This window comes from Pinus tabuliformis, chromosome Q (genome assembly GCF_031772625.1).
Source record: "Pinus tabuliformis cultivar Carrire ecotype Pingquan chromosome Q, CPIR1, whole genome shotgun sequence".
Lineage (NCBI taxonomy): Eukaryota > Viridiplantae > Streptophyta > Pinopsida > Pinales > Pinaceae > Pinus > Pinus tabuliformis.
In genome coordinates this window covers 944,170,513-944,193,477 of record NC_142296.1, presented here as the reverse complement: position 1 = coordinate 944,193,477, position 22,965 = coordinate 944,170,513, and the positions used below count along the sequence as shown (strand labels likewise).

The 22,965-nt window shown below is 42.2% G+C and overlaps 1 protein-coding gene across 1 annotated transcript in view; it reads left to right on the top strand.

Annotated features, from left to right (window-relative positions):
- Positions 1–22,965, top strand: part of LOC149222576 (sphingosine-1-phosphate lyase-like) — a 268,215-nt gene that overhangs the window by 37,766 nt on the left and 207,484 nt on the right. The window contains exons 3-4 of the mRNA XM_089385514.1: positions 4,078–4,229; positions 4,377–4,436. Coding sequence (XP_089241640.1) covers positions 4,078–4,229; positions 4,377–4,436 — 212 coding nt within the window. The remainder of the gene's footprint in view (positions 1–4,077; positions 4,230–4,376; positions 4,437–22,965) is intronic.

Sequence of the window (22,965 nt, the reverse complement as noted above, 5' to 3'; positions counted from 1 at the left end):
TTGCAACATGAAAGTGCCTCTCCAAAGTTTTTGCAGGTTGTTGGTACACTGTGACATGTCATCACTTTAGTTCTACTTGTCATTCACAAAATTTCAAGTAATTCTGAAATTGGTGTTATTGTTTCCACATTCTGTACGATCGTCTTTTCTTTTCATGGATTCTGTGTTGCTATCGAATATTTGCAGAATTTTCCATGTGATTTTGCTCAAACTTGATGAATTTCTACTACTATGAATGGAACCCGCCTACAATGCCATGGATTGTTTGATTGAAGAATCTTCTAGGTTCTTATTTGTGATTCAATGGTTGAGATTTGTCAGGATAAATTTATTTTGGTCCAATTTTTGGCATCGAGCTGTGTGATAAACGTCAGTTGCATAATGAATTTCAAGTAGGACATTCAATGGCTTTGTGATGCAGGAGCATTCGACACTCTTTATTAAAGAAGGAATCCTAAGCGGAGCAAGGAGGATGTGGACCATCAGAGCAAAACAAGGGATATTTCTGTTAAAATAGAGCTAGTTTGATGGAAGCAATAAGTCTCTAGAAGACTTGATTAATGTAATGTAATCTGCCATATGTATGCATCACGGGAGATTAGGGATTTGTTGAGTGATTGTGGGAGGAAATCGTGCATCTTAAATGATCCACGACTGTTGTAATTCCTTATAAAAAGAGAGTCTGTGTGTGAGAGTAATATAGGAGACAGAGTAACAAATAGAAATTGTGTAACAGAGATAGATACAATGTAGTCGAGAGGGAGTTTGTTCTAAGCAATGTTTTAAAACTCCGACTCCGACTTCGACTCGGCCGAGGGTCGACTCCGACTCGGCCGAGGGTCGACTCTGACTCGGCCGAGGGTCGACTCCGACTTGGCCGAGGGTCGACTCCGACTCGGTATCGACTCAGCTGGCTCAATTTCAATGACTTGGTCGTTGTAAAAAATACATTAAATATTTATTTTTTATAAAACCACATAATTTTAAAGATTTTCATTCATGTTTCCAAACAAACATCATTAGAATATAGATAGAAGACAACATATGATCAAAGTAGGCTCATGAATATATCCATTATATCAAAATGGCACCCAGTGCACTGTCCAATACATACACGATGATGATATAGAGATCAAAACAAAAACACATAACCTAGGAGGCTATAAATGGCCTCTACAACAAAAGTCTGTGACCAGTACTACTGGTTACTGCTAGAGTTGCCAACATTATTTGGCTCAGTGTTACTTGGGAGTGGGAGCGAAAGTGGGGAGCGAGAGCGAAAACGGGAGGGGGAGCGACATTGTCAGAAGCTCCCAGTTTGGGAGCGAATCCCGGAGGAGTTCGACAACCAATATCACTAACATCAAGGTACATAGAGGGATTGGTGCTCTTGATTAAATACGAGTTCCATACCCTAATACATGACAAAATTCAATGGAAACACTGCAATCCCCCAATTCTGAAATCCTGAAAAACTGATAAGTCTGTTGGACTATGAAATCTAAAATTCTACTTTCTCCATATGAAATCCAATGAGGTCGGAACCACTCTCAAACATCTTGAGTCATTTCATGGTAATGTTAAAAATTTAAGTAAAAGGATGAAAATGAAGATTAAGGAGAATGTCACTTTTACTTTAAGAATTTAACATTACCATGAAATTTGAATAGCATATCAATACTAGGAGAGGGGAATGGACCCCAAAGACCAAAAAACCAATTAATAAAACCATTTGGAGTCCCCCACACTAAGAAAAAACATAAAAAAATAAAAAAAATTGCGTTTTTGGGGTTTACTGGCCGCATGAAGTGACCTGGCCGAGTTGATACGGACTCGGCCGACCGAACCGGTTCAACGGCCGAGTCGCAAATTTTTTTACCGGCTCGGACCAACTCGGCCGAGTCGGTTTCGAGCCGGCGGAATTTTAAAACACTGGTTCTAAGGCTGAAATGCCTTAGCTTGTAATCGTCTGTGTATAATAGAAATATACGTGTTATTGTGCATATGTGTGTTATCTGAGTTCGTGTGTTTGTGTTTTACATATACGACCGTACTGTAAGTTAATTCTATGTTCCTAGGTTATAGATCGACCATCGATCACTATCAGGTTCGATGGTGATCCAGTGATAATTCGATATCAGAGTCAATTGTTGTATGGCAGGTTAATTGTGTGTGTAATGCAAGTTCCATCATGAGCGAAAGCGAACGAAGAATCCGTTTTAATCGTAACTGTCAGATCGACGGATACTATCAAAATACAGAGGAACTTGAAGGAACCATTAGAACCGTTTGATGGAAGAGATCAACGGTCATTGCATGGTGGAAGAGCGCGGAAGTTAATTCGCGAGGAAAGTGGTTTCGCAACAGTGGAAGTGGTATTTCGGGCGAGCGAAAAGTGGTAAGTGGTATTGAAGGGTGAGCACACGATTCCACTCGTCAAGCGACACATAGCAGTGAGGAGGAGAGAGGAAACCACTTTTCGGGCAGTTAATCCTCGTGCTTGTTGTCTACCCGAAATCCTTATGAACCGTTGGATCTTGCGCGAGGTAATCGATGGTGGAGGATTGTCGCGCAAGTTTGATTGATCAGGGCAGCGACAACTGTTGGATCGTGTCCAGATCAACGGTCCTGATTTGATTGGAGATCGGAGAAAGGATTGGAGGAGCAGAACCGATGAAGTTATGAACGCGGGTGCATAAATATTTTGAAGTCTGACTAAGTGTGTCGACTGTGTGTTTCCCGTGAAATCTTGTGTTATTCCGATATGAAGTGTGGTCCCGGTTTAAAGGCTTAAGGCTTCAATTTACGCTTTTGATATGTTTGTGGGCCATAACCGACATGCCTTAGGATCAAAAAATTGATATGAAAGGGATTTTGCCTTAACCCCCAAAATCTCCTTTCATCACTTTGTACTTTGAACCTCTTCAGCGTGACATAGTGTTACACCAATGGTTCAAACACTCCACATTTAGAAGTTGTTATTTTAATATTAGTATAAGAAGACTTGTGGGTCCAGACTCCATACCAAGAACTCAACTACACAACACTTACAAATGTTATATCCTTGGTTGGAAATGGTGAACCTCCTTTAGAATGATCTGGGGACAATTTCCTCTGATCAGGGAGGGAACGATGAGAGCTCATAGTCAAAGTGTGCAAAGTTCCATAAACGGAAAGTGGTTGTAAAATATCTTGTAGATAGATTTCAGCTTTCTTTTTATCCTAATATTTTCCTTATTTCAATAAGATATTTTTAGATAGCCAAGGGTGCAAGCTATGCATGTCACTTGTGCTAAGCTCCTACATACTATTTTTGCTTCTTTGTGCTTACTAAATATTTACCAATGGTACCCTTATATATACACCTATATAATAGACTGTATAGGCGGCCAATAATTCTCCCTTGTCTGTGTTCATTTTCTTGCTTTCCAATATTCAATTGTGAGTACATATCATGGATTCATTTAGAACACTCAAAATAGGCATGAGAAAGAGTTGATTGATAGAGTCCTATGGAGCATCTGTATAGTCTATCATTAACGTCCTCTGCAGCACCCATCATTAATTCTAAGTTCTAACCCTATTCAAATAAGAGCTGGGTCATTCAACATCTAGTTGCTAACCCGTGTTAAATTACATATAATACAGATCCTTTGCATCTCAACTTTTTGACCACAGTAAACACAACGATTTATTTATTTGATACTTTCTGATGCTAAGATGGGATCTTAGCTATGTCCCAGGTGCGTGAATTCTACAAGGCCTTATGATACTGATTTTAGATTGTTACTGAGGCAACACTGGGGGATGTTTCCCTTTTTGCTAGTTTGGATGCATAAGATAATTATTATAATAATAGGCAGTGTGTTAGAGAAGTAGAGCCTCATCGATAATCAGAATCTTGTTAAACATATATAATCAAGGATGGGTTTGTTTCAAAACACCAAAAACAAGGAATCATTTATATTTCTCTACCTCCTTGTCAATCTCTCTCTTATGTCCTTTTTCTTTTTCTGAAATTTCAGCATACTCGGTTATCAATGGCTTGAAAAAAACATGTTTTCTTTGTTTCTCTAGGTTGTTGACAAGATGCAGTCTAGTGCTAAATCTGGACGAGAAAATTGGCAAACTGAGCTGCCAAGGGCTGGTCTTGGTATAGGAGTCATAGAAAGGTTGAAATTTGAGAAGTCAAAAGATGTGCAATGGCAAGGAAGATGCTCTGGTACAGTGTAGGTACCATTATATGGATGATCTACTTCTGCTAAATTAGGCAACATATTTTCATTTTATGATGCATTTGACAACTTCGAGGTTTTCTTTCATATATCATGATTGAGTATTACTACATTGTGATTTGAATAAATTTTCATATGCAGGTATATTGGTGGGAGTGAATCCGAAGGACATTTTTCACTGATAAATGAAGCATATTCCATGTCAGTAGAGATGCATCACAATGTCTTTTTTGAATATTCTGGAAAATTCACCAAATTCTCAGTGAAATAATCTTGTGATTAAATCCAGTAGTGTCCAGATTTAATAATTCTTTGCATGCTGTGGATATGTCTTTCTATGCATTTCTTTTTAATAGAAGATAAAATGTAACGTACCCAATACCCTTTGTGCACTTTGATTATTGGGTACTACTTGAATGCACCAATTTCACTCCAAATTTGTTTCTCTAGTAGCTTTCCTCACTGTCCTGCTATTAATTAATTAGCACATGCAGGCATAGCAATGCAGACTTATGCAATGGCAATCGATTGTTAAATTATAATTAGAGGCTTACACATGCAAGCAGGACTGAACAAACCAGAAAGTAATAAAATCCATTACACAAACAACATTAACTGAATGCAATTCCCACTTACTTTCATGAACACTTACCAATTGGCTATAGAAGGACATTCCACTCAACCATAGTCTCCCTGCTACACCAATTCTCCCTGCAACAGAGGCTACCGTGGAGTTGATGCTATGAATCCACAAGAACGACCTTTACCTCTGGTTGGTTATAAAGCTCAATTCCCTGGTTCATAGTCAATATTGACTCTTATAGCAGTCCCAATCAACAACTCTCTTTCCCCATCAGCATGCACAACCCAAGGAATGGGATCCCCTTTGTTGCTTGGCAGTCCATCAGGCTATCCCACTTCCCTCTAGGGATCCAACACAAGTGGGCTAGGAATGGTCACCTCTGGATTCTAGAGACTATCTGCTGTAGTGAAATTCCTGAATAACAAGAAGTATCATTCCGTACAGTTGCAATTCCTTTGTAATTCGTGATTGTAGCTTGCATAATTCAATTATATTAAGTGCATAGCAGTACGCTTAGAGACACATTTCCTGATTTCCCTGTCATGTCCCTTCTCAAACACATTAGTCATGGGGTGCAGCTACACATTTTTGGCATCTTTTTTGGCTTAGGAGGAGGACCCCACATGTAGATTTAGGAACTATAGGGGAATTTGACTTTATTTTTGCAGCTAGTGGAATGTGGGGGCCACCCACATGAGTATTTCGAACTTGGCCATTCGATGAGCTTGGAGGGAATTGAATTAGTGGATGGAGGGGCCCACATAAGGCTAAGGATGCCCACTGTGATAAAAGGAGAAGGAGCTCTCATTTTTGACCATCTTGAACATTTGCAAACAAACACACTTAGTACGCTCAACTGCTTAGCGAGTCTACCCGCTGTTTAGCCACGAATCTCTCAAGCAGGAGATTCAACCTCTTCTTCGGGGGACCATCCGTGCCCGCCCTAGGGACACTGTTCCACAGGGATTTCAGAGAGTTTAGTACAATCGCACACTTCAGCTAGCGACGCAGAGCAGGGGACTGCGTATTTCCTGGGCAACCAGAAAAACGTAGGAGGAGTTAGAGCCAACAATGAGTTCCATAGCTTGCTGGGAGTTCCGGGGCTGGGAAGATTGTTTGTTGAGGGCATTTTCACTGGGTTTTGCAGCCGGCTAGACCGGTGTATCAACAGTACGAATTTCTGGGCAGAGGGATTGCGCAGAGGCCTCTGTCAGCAATTTTGTGGTGCTTGGGAGAGCAGTCATCTTGGCCAAGAATCATCCGGGGAGCAAGGAGTTAGTTAGAACAGGTGAATCCAACATTCCAGTGGTGTTTTCAGAGGGATTTGCAGGTTGTTTCTTGCAAGTCGAATTTGGCAGCAGCAGCTGGGGAGAGGCTCCAAGGAGGCCGAAAATCTAGAGTCAAAACCAGAGAAATTCCCTTATGGGTTTTTTTAGGTTTTGTCCAAGGAGTCTAAGGCTGAAAGGATATAATTTTATGGGTAGTTTTTGGGCACATTCCCGCAGGTCGAAGTTCAACAGGGCAATAGTGTACTAGGACAACGTAGTGCAGAGTGGTGCAGCAACTGGTTAGTCTTCAACTTAGCTATTTCTCACTTGGGTTTTGTCAAGCTTGTCATTGAGACAAGCCTAGGTGCGCCATTCCATTTTATATTGTACCTAGCTCTCTGATTTTATAATATATGGCTCAGTAGTTCTAGATTTGCAGCGTTTTCAGGGATGTCTAATGCATGTTTTTATTTTTATGTTGCTGCACTATTTATTTGTTTAAATATCACTCATATTCCTACTTAGGAACATTACAGTGGTATCAGAGCCTAGTTCTTGGCTCAGCTGTGGGGTTTGTTTCCTATGAGAGAAGAGGACTAGCAGAACATCACCTATCGTAGGTAGAGGTACAGGAGCAGAGAAAGGGAGTTAGAAATTACGCCAGATACGGAGGAAAGAGGGAAAGCAGTGGCCGGAGAGGAGGAAATGGCAGAGCCCAAGAGCAGGGAGGAGATGGCTTTCGATAGCCTCTGAGGGCCTTGAGTGACTTGGCCAAGGGGCAGAAAGACATGCTGGAGGAGATCAAGTCACAAAATAGGGACAGGGCCACACCTAGAGGGTTTCTATGTGGAGAAACTTCCGGGGCCTCTCAGCCTTTCGATCACCCCTCACCAGCGGCGCAACACCCTTCAGTTAGTGTGCCGACTTGGGCTACACTACCTTCTTTCGTGCCAGTGGCACAGATCGAACCAACAAGGGAGGAAGACACTCCTCAGATGGGGGATTACTTCAGAGAGTGGTAGGCAATGGACGAAGACTTCAAAGAAGCCTTCTCCTTCAGAGATTACGGCAAGCTCAAGCAGAGTGAGCGGAACAAGGGGTACGGAGGACAAGGGACCCAAAACTATGAGCTGTAGAGAACTATAGGGAGGATGTATTTCCCTACATTTGATGGCACTGCCAAGTGCACAGCGAGGGCTTGGGTTGACAAGTGCACAGCGAGGGCTTGGGTTGAAAAGATTGACACATACTTTCAACTCAACCGGGTGACAGAGTAGGAAGCCATTGAGATCGCAGCACTGCACTTGGAGGGGGAAACCCATGATTGGTGGTTTCACGGCCTGACCACTTTGGGGCATACCCAGATAGTTTCTTATGAGGACTTCACCGGAGGGTGGTGGAGCGATTTGATTAGAGGGATCCAGAGGAATCTTTGAGGGAGATGACACAACTGCGCCAAACAGGCAACGCAAAGCAGTACTTCTCAGATTTTCTGTGTGTCAGTGACAGGCTCGAATTTGTTTGAGGCAAGGAGGGTATACACCTTCATTGAGGGCTTGCTTGAGCCCCTGCGTGGACTGGTGAAGTCACACAGACCCTCCACGCTGCAGGAAGCAGTTGTGTGTGCTAGAGATTTATAAGGGGTCATCCCCAAGACCAGAGCGTCATTTTCTGCACGGACCCCTTTCCCACAGAAGGGGCATGAGGCTAGATCCCCACCACATAAGACCACACAGGGGAGGGGGCAGTTAGATGAGGAGACGCGGAAGGACCACCAGAGGAGGAAGCTGTGCTTCACATGCAAAGAGCCCTAGGCACCTGGCCATAGGTGCACTGCAGGTAGAGCACATTACATTGAGGTCTTTTTTGACAGTGTGGAGCAGGATTGTGGTGGGACAGATGGAGAGAGTCCGACAGACAGAGGGCCACCACCACCACCTCCACAGGGAGGGGCATCTCTTGCCCATCAGGAGGAGTCCTTGCTTCTTTATGCGGGATTCCTAAGTTTTTGACACTCAGGATCAGAGGCACTGTACATGGATAGAGGGTGTCGGTGCTGGTGGACAGTGGGGCTACCCACAATTTCATAGATGCACAGTTGGTCCAGAGGAGGGGCCTCACCACAACAGAGTTTGAGGGGTTCTCAGTCCTAGTGCCAGGTGACTGTACCATCCAGTGTACCAAATACGTGCCCTCCTTGACAATAGTTATGGGGAACTACTCGATGACAGACCACTTCTTTGTGGTCGATGTGCCAGACACCAACGTGGTGATGGGTGTCCAGTGGTTGTATTCCCTTGGGCGAGTCACGACAAATTGGAGGAAACTTGAGATGGAGTTCATTGGGCCAGATGGCAAACTGGTGGTCTTGAGAGGCATGTAGTCTTATCTGCCTCAGACAGTTTCGGCCCACAGGATGGAGGCAGATCTCCGACATGGGGACATTGCATGGGCAGTCGAGTTGAGGATCTCAGAGGCTGGGGGACAAGCGCAACCACCACCAACAGACATACAGGCTTTACTGGACATGTATGCGGTAGTGTTTGGGGACATTCCACCAGGGCAGCCACCAGATAGAGGGTTTGAGCACACCATTGAGCTGGAGCTGGGTATACAGGCAGTTATCACTACTCCTTACAGGTACCCCAAAGCCTATAAAGACGAGATAGAGAAGGCCATCCAAGAGTTGTTGGCGTTGGGCCATATTAGGCTAAGTTCCAGTCCTTTCGCTTCTTTAGTAGTGCTAGTGAAGAAGAAGGATGGAACCCTCCGGATGTGTATCGACTATCGAGCCCTCAACTGGAAGACTCTTAAGAACCGGTACCCCATTCCCTGCATTGATGAGCTGATGGATGAGCTTAGAGGAGCCAAGTACTTCTGTAAGATTGATTTGTGTTCAAGGTACCACCAGATCAGAGTACGGGATCAGGGAAGACATCTTTCCGGTGCCACTATGGGCACTTTGAGTTTTTGGGCATGCCATTTGGGTTGACCAATGCTCCAACCACATTCTAGTCTTGCATGAACCATATCTTTCGGGGACAATTGAGGAGGTTCATGCTAGTGTTCTTCGATGACATCCTGATCTATAGCCGGACATGGGAGGAGCACCTCCAACACTTGGAGGAGGTATTGCGCATTCTAGAGGAGCAACAATTTTATGCCAAGCTCTCCAAGTGCGAGTTTGGATTGACAGAGATGCTTTATCTCGGGCATATCATTGGAGCAGATGGGGTGAAAGTTCACGAGGAGAAGATTCGGGCCATCCGGGATTGGCCAGTACCCCGAGATGTGACTATGCTGAGAGGCTTCTTGGGTATTTGCACTTATTACAGGAAGTTTGTCAAAGGGTTCTCGCAGCTGGCAACACCTTTGACCGACTTGACCAAGAAGGGGGCCTTCGCATGGACTGATGGAGCACATGCCGCCTTTGATCGCCTCAAGGAGGTGATGAGCAGTTGCCTTGTTTTGGCACTCCCGAACTTTTCCCAACCATTCACGGTGGAGTGTGATGCTTCCGGGGTAGGAGTTGGAGCCGTATTGTCACAGGAGGGGCATCCCATAGCTTTCGAGAGTAGGAAGCTCCTACTGCATGCGCTGTCATATTCCATATATGACAAGGAGATGCTGGCCATTATGCATGCATTGGCCAAGTTCCGCCAGTACTTGGTGGGCAATTGGTTCCGAGTGAAGACTGATCACAACAGTGTTCGACATTTCATGGGGCAGTAGGGCCTCAACAACAGGTAACAAAGATGGGTCAGCAAGGTGCAGGGCTATGATTTTGACATTGAGTATGTGCTATCTAGGGAAGCACAATGTGGTGGCCGATGCTCTATCTAGGAGATTAGCTAGGTTATCGCTCATGAGCATCTGCCAGGATTGGAAGGCTCAACTGTTAGTGGAGTACTCCAAGGACAAGAGGGTATGCGAGGTATTGAAGGGGACACATGCAGATGAGCGTTACTGTGTGATAGATGAGGTCATCTATTACAAGGGGCACATTTACTTGGTGCCCAACTCACAGTTGAGGGAGAGGATACTCCAGGCAAGTCATGATTCACCACTGTCCGGACACCAGGGGTTTCAGAAGACTTACATGGCTGTTTAGGAGAGGTTCACGTGGAAGGGCCTCAAGGAGGACGTGCTGTAGCATGTACAAGAGTGTGAGGCCTGCCAGCAAAACAAGGGGGAGCTGACTCACCCTGCAGGGCCACTACAACCACTTCCCATTTTGGAGGGGCAATGGGAAAGTATTTCGATGGACTTTATCACTGGGCTCACCATGGTATAGGGGAAGGATTGCATATATGTAGTGGTCGACAGGGTGACCAAATTTGCCCACTTCTTTGCCTTCCCCACTAGGTACACGACTGCATAGGTTGCTGAGTTGTTCTTCCGGGAGGTTTTTAGGCTACATAGGCTCCCCAAGAACATTGTGAGCGACAAAGACAATAGATTCATGGGTGGCTTTTGGCAGGATCTCTTCAGGTTGGTTGGGACGGAGCTCACTCCTAGCACCAATTATCACCCTCAGACAAACGACCAGACGGAGAGAGTCAAACAGTGGTTGGAGGGGTACCTGAGGAACTATGTGACAGGTCAGCAGAGGACGTTGATTCGGTGGTTGCACATGGGCGAGTGCTGTTACAACACCACACACCACATGTCTATCGATATGACTCCTTTTTGTGCCCTCTATGGATATGATGCACTGACTTTTGCTGATATTGTTTTTGGAGACAACCGGGCCCCAAAGGCGAAAGGCTAGGTTCAAGAGAGCCAAGATATCCTCAAGGCTCTCAAGGATAATTTAGTGACAACCCAAAATCAACAAAATTTGTACGCAGACCGACACAGGACAAAGAGGCACTTCGAGGAGGGGGACTTAGTATACCTCCGATTGCAGCCTTACAGATAGTCTACGATGAAACAAAAGGGGGCCGAGAAGCTACAACCACTCTTCTATGGGCTCTACCGGGTGACTAGGCAGGTTGGGGAGGTGGCTTATGAGCTGGAGCTGCCTCCGGGGAGTAGAATTCATAATGTGTTTCATCTCTCATGCCTGAAGAAGGTGCTGGGACAACAGGTGATGACAACAACTGATCTACCCCCGTTGGATGATGAGGGCCATTTGGTGTTGGAACCAAATGCCATTTGGAGAGCAGGGAGAGGAGATTGAGGAGTAGGACCATCAAGGAGTTCTTGGTACGCTGGAAGAACTTGCCGGATGAGGATGCCACCTGGGAAGGTGAGCACATACTGGAGCACCCAACTTTGAGGTTGCTTGAGGGCAAGCAACATTTGGGAGGGGAGGACTGTCATGTCCCTTCTCAAACACATTAGTCACAGGGTGCAGCTACACATTTTTGGCTTAGGAGGAGGACCCCACATGTAGACTTAGGAACTATAGGGGAATTCGACTTTATTTTTGCAGCTAGTGGAATGTGGGGGCCACCCACATGAGTATTTCGAACTTGGCCATTCGATGAGCTTGGAGGGAATTGAATTAGTGGATGGAGGGGCCCACATAAGGCTAAGGGGGCCCAAGGTGATAAAAGGAGAAGGAGCTCTTATTTTCGACCATCTTGAACATTTGCAAACAAACACACTTAGTACGCTCAGCTGCTGAGCGAGTTTATCGGCTGTTTAGCTACGAATCTCTCAAGCGGGAGATTCAACCTCTTCTTTGGGGGACCATCTGTGCCTGCCCTAGGGAGGTTGTTCCATAGGGATTTCAGAGAGTTCAACACAGTCACACAATTCAACCAACAATGCATAGCAGGGGACTACATATTTCCTAAGCAGCTAGAAACACGCAAGAGGATTTAGAGCCAACAACGAGGTCCATAGCTTGCTGGGAGTTTCGGGGCTGCGAAGACTGTTTGTTGAGGTCATGTTCACTGGGTTGTGCAACTAGCTAGACCGGTGTATCACCAGTACGAATTTCTGGGCAGAGGGATTGTTCAGAGGCCTTTGGCAGTGATTTCATAGTGCTTGGGAGAGCAATCATCTTGGCCAAGGATCATCTGGGGAGCAAGGAGTTAGTTAGCACAGGTGAATCCAGCATTCCAATGGTGTTTTTAGAGGGATTTGCAGGCTGTTTCCTGCAAGTCGAATTTGGCAGTAGCAACTGGGGAGAGGGTCCAAGGAGGCCGAAATCCAAAGTCAAAACCAGAGAAATTCCCTTCCGGGTTTTGTCCAAGGCGTTCGGGGCTGGAAGGATATAATTTTCTGGGCAGTTTTTGGGCACATTCCAGCAGGTCGAAGTTCAGCAGGACAACAGTTTACTGGGACAACGCAGTGCAGAGTGGTGCAACAACTGGGCAGTCTTCAACTTAGCTATTTCTCACCTGGGTTTTGTCAAGCTTGTCATTGAGACCAGCCCAGGTGCACCATTCCATTTTATATTGTACCTAGCTCTCTGATTTTATAATATATGGCTCAGTAGTTCCAAATTTACAACATTTTCAGGGATGTCTAATGTATGTTTTTATTTTTATTGCGCCGCACTATTTATTTGTTTAAATATCACTCATGTTCCTACTTAGGAACATTACATCCCCCAATTGAATGATAGTTTGCATGGTAATGTGAATTCTTAATAATTTGGTGTTTTCATTATTTCAAATGGTACCTAGAAACATTCAAACTCTTCTCCAAATTCACTTGCATGGCCAAATAGTATAGAAGAAGGTTGCATAGCATGAAGGGGCCACATATCTCTATGGAGAGCCTAGGTTCCCCCTTCATGCAATTAATCCAAATCTTAGAATAAAATTAAGCCTCGATTAAAGAGCATTGATTAAACAAAGTTAAGTATTTAGGATAAGATTAAAATAATATTATTCTCTTTTAGCTCGCTAGAGCCCCCAAAGCTCCCTTTGAATTTCCCATCTTATCGAGTTGTAGCCCCCCATTCTTTTGTCCTTTCCTTCTGTAGCATGTGATGTACTTTTTAAGTATCATTTAATGTAAAATCTAAGATATTAGATCATTTGACTTTGATACATTCATCATCTACAAACACAATAATAATTTGCTAATCAAAACAAGCGTATTGCGTTTTGGTCTCCCTAGATTTTGCATTCTCCTTGGTGCGCATCACCATCATATACAATAATATAATAATAATTTGGGAATCAAAACTAAGGTATTACATTTTGCTCTCCCTAGATTTTGCATTCTCCTCAATGCACATCACCATCATATCCAATAATTTTTACATCAAATTGTCAAAACAAATGTGAATATGCCTCTCGCTTTGCATCCTCCATCTCTCATGTTGCTTTTTCAGAGCTATAGTGGGTGTATTGGTCCTTTAGCTCCCTTATGACTATTTTTGAGCATAGTGACCTTTTTATCCAATATACACATTGGTTGTACCTAGAAGTCTCTTCTCAGTTCCACTTGAATTAAAGATCAATCAACGACATGGTTAAGATCATACACATACTTAAAAAATGACATATGGAACAAATTATGAAATTTTATGGTAGCAAGCAATTCAAGCATGTATGCAACATGTTCTACCCTATCCAAGATCTTTAAATGACCACAATATTTGGCTTCCAATTTGGACCTTCTCTTGAACTTTAATGAACTTTTCTTTGGTTGCACACTTTCTCCCCAACTATAAGTTTCCTTAGTATTTTGCCTTTGTTTGCATAACTCTTTTGCCTGTGCCATGTTGTCTTTAAATTTTGCTTGATCTTAACTATTTGCTCTTTGTGACAACATATGTGGCTCGCTATTAAATCAATGTGGAAAAAGTCGGGATGAAATCCCAAAATTGTGATTTTTTTGGCTAGCGAATTAAATCGGTCAACTTTTTGTTGATTTTTTCACTATCGAAAAAATCGAGATTAAATCGTAAAAGTTTCGATTTAATTGAGAGTCGACCTAAAATGTCGTCGAGACTTCCCAGACCACGGATAAGAGGCGGAAAGTGGAAAAAACTCATCCTTTTTCGTTGTTTTTTCTCCCATTTGTCGTTGTGGAGAGAGGAGTTTTTTGCCATTGCCCAAGAGAAGGAGATTTGCTAGTTTTGTGGTGGGGATTTGGATTTTTGTCCACTGCTCAACGTGAGAGATTCAAAGTGCCGATTTGCTGCTGCCAGATATGTATTTTAATTTCTCTCTTAGCCTTTGTTACACAAATGGCTTCTTAAATCTTTCTATAATTCTATTAGTTTGTTTTTATCTTATCTTTTGCTTAGAATTTTGAATCAAAACATTATTTAGAATCTAGATTGAAGCAAAACTTCAACTTTCAAGAATCAAATGACAAAAATTCAAACCCTTGTTTAGTGAATCTCAGTGTGTTCAAGTGAGTGAGAAGAGGCACTTAAAATTTAAAATCAACAATTACATTTCCGTTTGCTTCTTATGTGATGGGAAATTTTTAATTTTTTTTCAATTTTGTTTTGTGCCCAGGTTCAAGTTCAAGTTCAAAGTTTCAAACAAAATGCCAATGCTCTTGGACCCTATGTGGGAATATGGTGATCTGATACTATACCCGAATCTGGGGGGGTCAATAGAATGTATTTGACTTGCAAGTTGTGTGGAAAACATATGTCAGGGGGTATCAACAGATTAAAATTCCATTTGGGGCAAATTTCGAGGCAAAATGTAGACCTTTTCCCAGATCCATCTCCAGAAATCATCCGATAGGCCATTAAATCGTTGATGGATAAACAGGAGGGCAAAGACACCATGGCAGCACTACAAATCCAACTTGTAGGGGACTTAAGAGTGGGGGGAAGTGAGAGTGGTTCTTCAACATCACCTTCCACACTCACATGTCCCAATCCCTAAGTTTTCACAACTTTTTTTGTTCCTAGAACCACACATGGTGCACAACCTGGCATCAAATCTGCACTTAAAAAAAGGAAAAGGAAGAAGCTGACAGTTTGGTCAGTAAGTGTCTTCTATGGCGTGATGTTCCTTTCAACATTGCCAAGACAAACCCATTCTACCAACCTATGTTTGATGCTGTTGCTGTTGTTGGCTCGGGGTACAAAGCCCCTACCTTTGCAGAATTGAGAGGGCTTCTTCTTAAAGATGAAAAGACTGATTGAACTTCTAGATTGGAGGAGTTTAGGGCATCATGGGAACACACTGGATGCACAGTCAAGTCAGATGGTTGGACTAACTAGAACGGTAGGACCCTTCTTAACTTCTTGGTTAGTTGTCCCGAGGGGCAATGTTTATGAAATCTGTTGATGCATCTGCACACATTAAAGATTCACGTCTATTATGTGAGTTGTTGGACATCTTCATTCAGGAAGCAGGCCCAAGAAATGTTGTCCAAGTCATAGTGGACAACGCTACAAATTATGTTGCAGATGGCAAGTTGCTTATGGAGAGGTATCCTAACTTGTTTTGGACACCTTGTGCTGCTCCTTGTATTGACTTGATATTGGAGGATATAGGTAAGATTCCTCTTGTGAGGGATATTGTTGAATCATTCAGGAGCATAACAAATTTTTTATATAATCATGCATTTATGCTTAGCTTGATCAGAAGATTCACCAACAACAAAAAGTTGGTGCGTCCTGCCATTACACGATTTGCCACTACTTTCATATCTCTTCAGTCTTAGTTGAATTCTATGTGGGATGTAAAGAACATGTTTCTTTCACAGGATTGGTGTACTTTCTCTATTAGTTGCAAACCAGAGGGAAAGGGCATATGCAGACTAGTTTCATATGATCATAGCTTTTGGGCAGGAGTAGAGGAGGTGCGTGCCATTTCAGAACCTTTGGTAAGGGTTCTTCGGTTGGTTGATGGAGACAAGCCCACAATGGGCTACTTGTATGAGGCCATGGATAGGGCCAAAGAAGCCATTCGTGCTTATTATGAAGATAAGGGAGACGAGGGGTTAGAGCATCAAGTCATATGGAGAGTGATTGATGAGCGGTAGAACAATACCCTCCATCGCCCCATTCATGTTGCAGGTATCTACCTCAACCCCGCATTTGCTTACTCCAGTGGTTTCAAATTTGATGTCGAGGTGATGGATGGATTCTTCACTTGTGTTGAGAGGATGGTGGCATCTGAGTAAGAACATGAAGATATTTCTAAAGAAATGGAGTTATATAGGATGGGAGGTGGCACATTTGGTTCTAACATGGCTATTAAGAATAGGGCGACCAAAATGCCAGGTAAGCTTCAGTTTGTTTCAAACTTTCAAGTTTAGAATTTCAATGTTTTAATTTTTTTTTAAATGTTTCTCATTTTTTTTTAACTTGTAGATTCTTGGTGGACAGGCTATGGTGGCAGAGTACCCCATCTCCAAAAGCTTGTCATTTGAGTGCTCAACCAAACATGCAGTTCCTTTGGGTGTGAGCGCAAATGGAGTGTATTTGACAAAATACACAACAAAAGGCGCAACAAGTAAAAAAAATCAAACTAAATTTTTGAATTCATTTGATTCTTTTTAATATTTAAAATTTCTAAGTACTAATTTACAATCTATGACCTAATATAGATTGGAGTCCCAACGCCTCAATGACATGGTCTACGTCCTACTACAATCTTCGATTGTGGGTGAGACAACTTCAGAAAACTCATGATGTGGAAGCCATCTCATTGGACAATATTGATACCACTGCTGCATGGAGGATCGTGACTGAGAGGCTGACCATGGGCTCGATCCCTGATTGGTTAGATGTGGATCTTGGGGCACTAGCGGCAGAGGAGGTAGCAGTTGCAGGGGAGGGAGAACCAAAGGTAGAGGAGGAGGAGCAACATCAGGGTCAGGAGGCAAAGCAGGAGGAGGTTGAGGAGGAGGAGGTGACACCATCTAGGATAGGCAACAACAACATAGGACAGAGGCCACCTCTTTTATTGGCTTCTAGAGGATGATTGTGTCCATTTGTATCCTCAGGGGCTAGGCCTTCTTCCTCTAGAGGAAAAGGCAAAGCCATTCCCTATTCCCGTAAAAGGGGCAGAGGATCTCAGTGATTGATGACTCATGATATACATTTATTATATTTTTTGTTGATATTTTGACTATTGAGAGTTGACACTGAGTCAGGACTCTAAGATTTAGGAGTTGATTTACTATTTTGATAAGTGATGTAGCACTAGACTTCATGTACATATTATATATTAGCTTTCTTTCTATGTTGCACGAAACGAGGAAATGGATACGAGTTTTCGAAACGGGCACGGGTACGAAATGCAATCTCCCCAAATTTTGGAAACGGGGAAACACAAATATATATATATATATATATATATATATATATATTAGAATTTAGGACATTTAAGAAATGTTATGTCCAATCATAAAGCATGCACGATACATTATAATTTATTACATTTAAACATTATGATTAAATTTAGAAGCCACTTTGGTCGCCCAAAAAAAAGATAGAAAACAAAATAATAAAAAAAAACATAAAAAAAAGTCAATTTGCATGAGGAAACTCTGCCGTCCGCCCAGAAACTCATTTCCGGCCGTATTGGCCACGTTTCCTCCTCGAGAAATGGGCCAGTATGACCGGAAACGAGTTTTCGGGCCGTAGGTACGGGTTTCCCCATTTTCATTTCGTTTCCGTACGGAAACGAATCCTAAACCCACGTTTCCTGCAACTTAGCTTTCTTTACATGTTTATGTGGAAATGCATTTATTGGATGTTGTGGATACTTTAGATGCTAAAAAAAATAAAAAAAAGAATATTTTTGTATTTTTTTAAATTTTGTTGGCTTTTTCAAAAAACTCCCGACTTTAACGAGTTTTTCAATTTTTGGACCCTTAAGGATTTAATCCCGATTTCGACTTTTTCCACATTGATTTAAATATCCAAAATACTTGGAATATAAAGAATTCCATTTAGGATAAAATAAATAATATATTGAATAAATGTATGCGAAAGATGATACAATGATGGTACATTGAGGGTTGCATTATAAATACCTAGGTGAGGTGTTGAAAATCTAGAGTGCACAAGATACTAGCACTATTTTTGAACTATTGATAATTACTTGTGAAATGAGTTAGTATTCATTTATCATTTAATGTTATTCAGCAAGCAATTATACCTCACAAATTCAACCAATAATGATGAAAGGAAAGTAGAGATCACAATGCACCAAAACAAGAGACAATGTTTTACCTTGGGAAAACCCATTAGGGGTAAAAACCCAACAAACCTTTCCTTAGAGAGATCCTTCAACAAGACATCAAGTCATGGACAAATATACCAGCAAGATGACTATCCACAAGTGCCAAGTCATCCCTCCACTGTGATAAGACAAGATGCCCTAATTCTCGTTTAAAAAATAGATCTCGTATTACAGGGGTCATAAACTTCGCATTAGGGGAGCCATAAACTTTGCATTACAGGAGCCATAAACTTTGCATTACAGGAGCCATAAACTTCACTGTTTTAGAGATATAGAAGCCATAAACTTGACATATATTACAGAGATGAATAACCTTCAGATCTCGCATAGATTATAGAGACAAAGAGCCTTAGATCCTTCTCATATCACAGACATCAGGAGCCTCAAAACCTTGGTATGGAGTGTTGAAGAATCTAGGGCAATCAGAAATAAAGTGATTCTTCTTGACATGATAAAAATTTGTGAAGTTCTTTTGAATTTTTCTTAGCTTGATCTTCTTATTATTATTAGTGTGTGTGATTACTTCATCAAACTGCTATAAAAAACAAAGAGACAAGAACACAAAATATTTGGCTTTCTGCCAGGACCAAAACCTCTCCCTCTTGGAGAGGAAAACGCACAAAATTCTTCTTATAGAGATTCCAATTGACGAATAACAAGACCATGACCCTTGACCTATTCTACCACTCCAAGCCGAAGACATCAATCCTTTACTCTGTCACTGCTGAGATCATCATTATCACTGCTGCTATACTGAGATCATCATTATTGCATCACTTAAATCTTCATTGCTGCTACTTCGTCATGTCAATGAGGTTTCTTGTCTTCATTGAGATCTACATAACAATGAGGTCATTGTTGTTGTACCATTGCCACACCTTTACTGAGATCTTTACTTTGTAACTCTGTCTCCACCAAGATCATGATTATACTGAGATCATAATTGGATTTGTCATATCTGGAAGAATGTCGAGACAAAGTGTGTCACTGTGAGATCTCCTCATCACAAATATACCAAGATCATGACTGTGTCCAAGATGAATGCTGGGACAGAGTGTGGGATCACCGAAGTCCTTGTTGTCACTGCTATGCCGAGATCTGTGACTGTGTTTTTCTTCTTGCACCGAGGTCTTCATGATGTTGAGACAGAGTATCTTCTTCCTACACCAAGATCCTTATCATCCTATTTATGCCGAGACTGTAACCCTCCATTTACAGGTATGCCGAGATTGTTTCTAGCACAGAACTCATACCAAGATTGCATCCTCCTTTAACCCATCCGAAATCTCAGAGAACAATCCGAGTTCTGCTCCTCTACTATACCCATCCGAGATCTGTCCTTTCTGCTCCTTCTACCCATCTGAGATCTAGTCTGCCTGCACCTTATACCCATCCGAGGTGTAGTCAAACCCTTAAACAATTGCCTTCCTGTAATGCGGATATGCTCCTATATCCATACGAAATTTCAGAGAGCAAAATGCGAGCTCTGTACTTGTGATTTGTGCAAACCCTAGATGGGTATTTATAGTGGTTATGTTCATATATGCAAGCCGACTTGAAGGTGTGAAACGACACGTCTATTTATTGAGCCGACGTGACTGCCATTTATCTAATTAATTTAATTATTGAGGTCGACATGATGATTTCCTTCTCATTTTGCTTGCAGACTTCTTTGTGCTTGTAGCTGGAGGATTGTGCTTAGTCTTTGGAGGGCCTCTACACATTTTGTAGACTAGAGTACATTACACATAGGCTCATGAAGAGCTTCTTTATACATGACATAACTCTTTGACATATTAATAAATCCTAAAGACATCAAGAAGAAGTCGTTGACCTAATGACACTTCTTGCTCATGAAACCCATGCAGCAAGGCATAAATTTATTCTCTTTTATTACTTCATTTACAAAGATCATGTCATTATGAAGACTGAACCTAGTTACACTTTCTTGAACATGGAGCAAAGATCATTTGTCTAATTTGAGTGCCTTTGAGGAGGATTCATATGGGCTATATACAACCTTTCGATCAAGCGAATGGGTGTCTTTAGAAGGGTTGAGCCGACTTGGTCTACTTGGGGTCACAAAATTCACTTTAAAATTCATTTTTCATTCTTTTGCAAAGGACATGGAAAACATGCCTTTCGTAATTTTCTTTTGACTAATAAAGAGCATGGAGAACATGCTTGATAATGAATACATAATTTTTCTTTTTGTGCTTTTTCATATTGTTGCAAGTACAATGATGATTATGAAGACCGACCATAGCTACATGTTCTTCAACACTCCCTCTTAGCTAGGGAGGTATTCATAACGACTATCAAGATGTCAACAAGTTGAAAGGATTCTCTAAGGAAGGATCAAGATTAGATCAACGTCATCAATGGTTCAGCATTACAAGCATCATCAAACCACCAGTACCAAATCACCATGGGACTAACATGCATGAACTCCTCAAGAGACATCAATCAACCAATGTCTAATATTCATGGTACCATCAAATCCATACATAGTTTACCAAAGAGACATTAATCAAATCCATGCATGATTTCCATCAATAAGCTCTCTCTAAAATGAGATCCAAGTTAGATGCTTGGAGGCGCCTATCCAACTAGGTAGCCTCTAAACTCATTTTCCTATACTAATCATTGTACTTGGCATAGGGATAATATCCCTTTACTGGTCAAAGTACAAGACACAAGAAAAGGCCCATCTTCTATAATGATCAATGTACTTGACACAGATAATATCCCTATATTGGTCAAAGTACAAGACACAGGAAGATGCTCACTAGACCATTCTCCCTATACTGGTCAAGGTACAAGACACATGGATAATATCTCTATTATGGTCATAGTACAAGACACAAGGAGAATGAATGTCCAAGATGTCGTCTAATCTGTCAAACCATTCTTCCTATACTATCCTCATCCATCACCACCACCAAAGTCACTCTTCCATTCATCCAAGGAACCAATGATTGCATCTCAAAAACCCTTGCGAAAAAGAATATTAAGGCTCTCTTTAAACCTCACGCTACCCTTAAACAATTATTTAGGTTTTTGTTGTCGTCGTGACAAATACCCTCCAAAATTTTGCAAATACTTGAATTTTGGAGCTTATTGTGGATCTTGTGATTGGTCATTCCATGTCACTTCTTGGTTGGCCGATGCTTTGTTAAGTCTTCGAGCTTGCTTTTGGATCATAAGTGTCGAAGTCACCTGCTCACAAGCTTCTGTAATGCATTGATGAAATGATTCCTTCATGCAAGCTTGAATAGGCGTGGCACAATCCACTAAGATAGTTCCTTTGCAATGTTCAACCCATGTTGGCAGTTAGTGTGCACGTCATTGACAATTTCTCACTTTGTTTGTGATTATACTTCTTTTTCGGTGAGTTTCTTCAACTGTCCCCTTTTGTGCACTTTTGCCTTCGCAAGTGTCATTTTCATGCTTATGACTGTTGTTTTTGCTTGCGTTCACTTTAATTAGTGTCATTTTCATGTTATCTTCACTCTGGCATGTGTCGCTTTCACTGTTGTTCGCATATCGCAAGTGTCGTTCACACTTTTCTCTTCATATAGTAAATGTCTTCTTTTGGCATGTGGAGTGTCGTACAATGCACAAAAACTAGTTTTGGTGTGTTTCAAGGGGTAATATTTGCGTTAATGAGTTGTAGTCTCCATGTAAACATGTATCACACTCATTTCCAAAGTTTTAAGATCTGTCGCTCAAGTGTCGTCACAGTCGTCACAAAGTGTATCTTTGGTGTCACACTGAGGGAATTTTGCTGTTCATGTGTTCTGGATGATCTATGTTGTGTTGTGAAGTGTTCTAAGTGTGTGATCACAATCAGGTCCTATCACTGTTCACATCAGCTTCATTGATCCTACACTTAGCCAAATTCGGGAAAAACTTATGACCAAGCAACTTAGCCTCATCTGGCCCTCCAGAACTGCGCATTGGGCAGTCTCAGCCCTCAAGCTGCAACCCTGCCTCTTGACACTGCACAATGCGTAGTTCTTGCCTCCTAGGATTGCGTACTGTGTAGTCTCAGTGCTCAAGCTTGAACCTTGACCTCCAAAATTGTGCAATCATGCCTTCCAGCTAGGCCTGAACTGTGCATTGTGCAGTCCCAGTCCTCAAGCCTCAACCTAGAGCACCTGAACTACGCAATCACTTGGCCTCCCTGCCTCCCAGAACTGCGCAGTGGGAAAGCTCAAGGCTCAAGCCTCCAACCTGAGTCCTTGAGTCACTCAACTACGTAATTCCTCTGCCCAAGCCTCCATAACTTCTCATTACATAGTCTCAAGACTCAAGCCTCCAGATTGAGTCCTTGAGTCCCTCAATTGCGCAATGCCTTGGCCACTGTCCTCCCATAATTGCGCAGTGAGCATCTTTAAGCCTCAAGCCCTAGCCTTGAACTCTTAAGCCCCTCAACTACACAATATCTTGTTCTTGGCCATCTTGAATTGCGCATGGCGCAGTCTCAAGCCTCAGTGCTAGTCCTTGGCCTTTGAAACTGCACAATCCCTTAGCTAGTCACTCAACCAGTCACCAATTCCAGCCCTAATAGTTAATTCATGAAACATGTTAGGTTATGGGTTTTTCAGACTCATGTTGACTTGTCATGAATGGTTTTCAGTTGCAGGTACTCTATCTTATCATGACAGGATGATGAGGGAGGAAAAGGAGAAGGGGACCGTGCTAGAAGACACATATGGAGCTGAAGAGATAAGATGATCCTT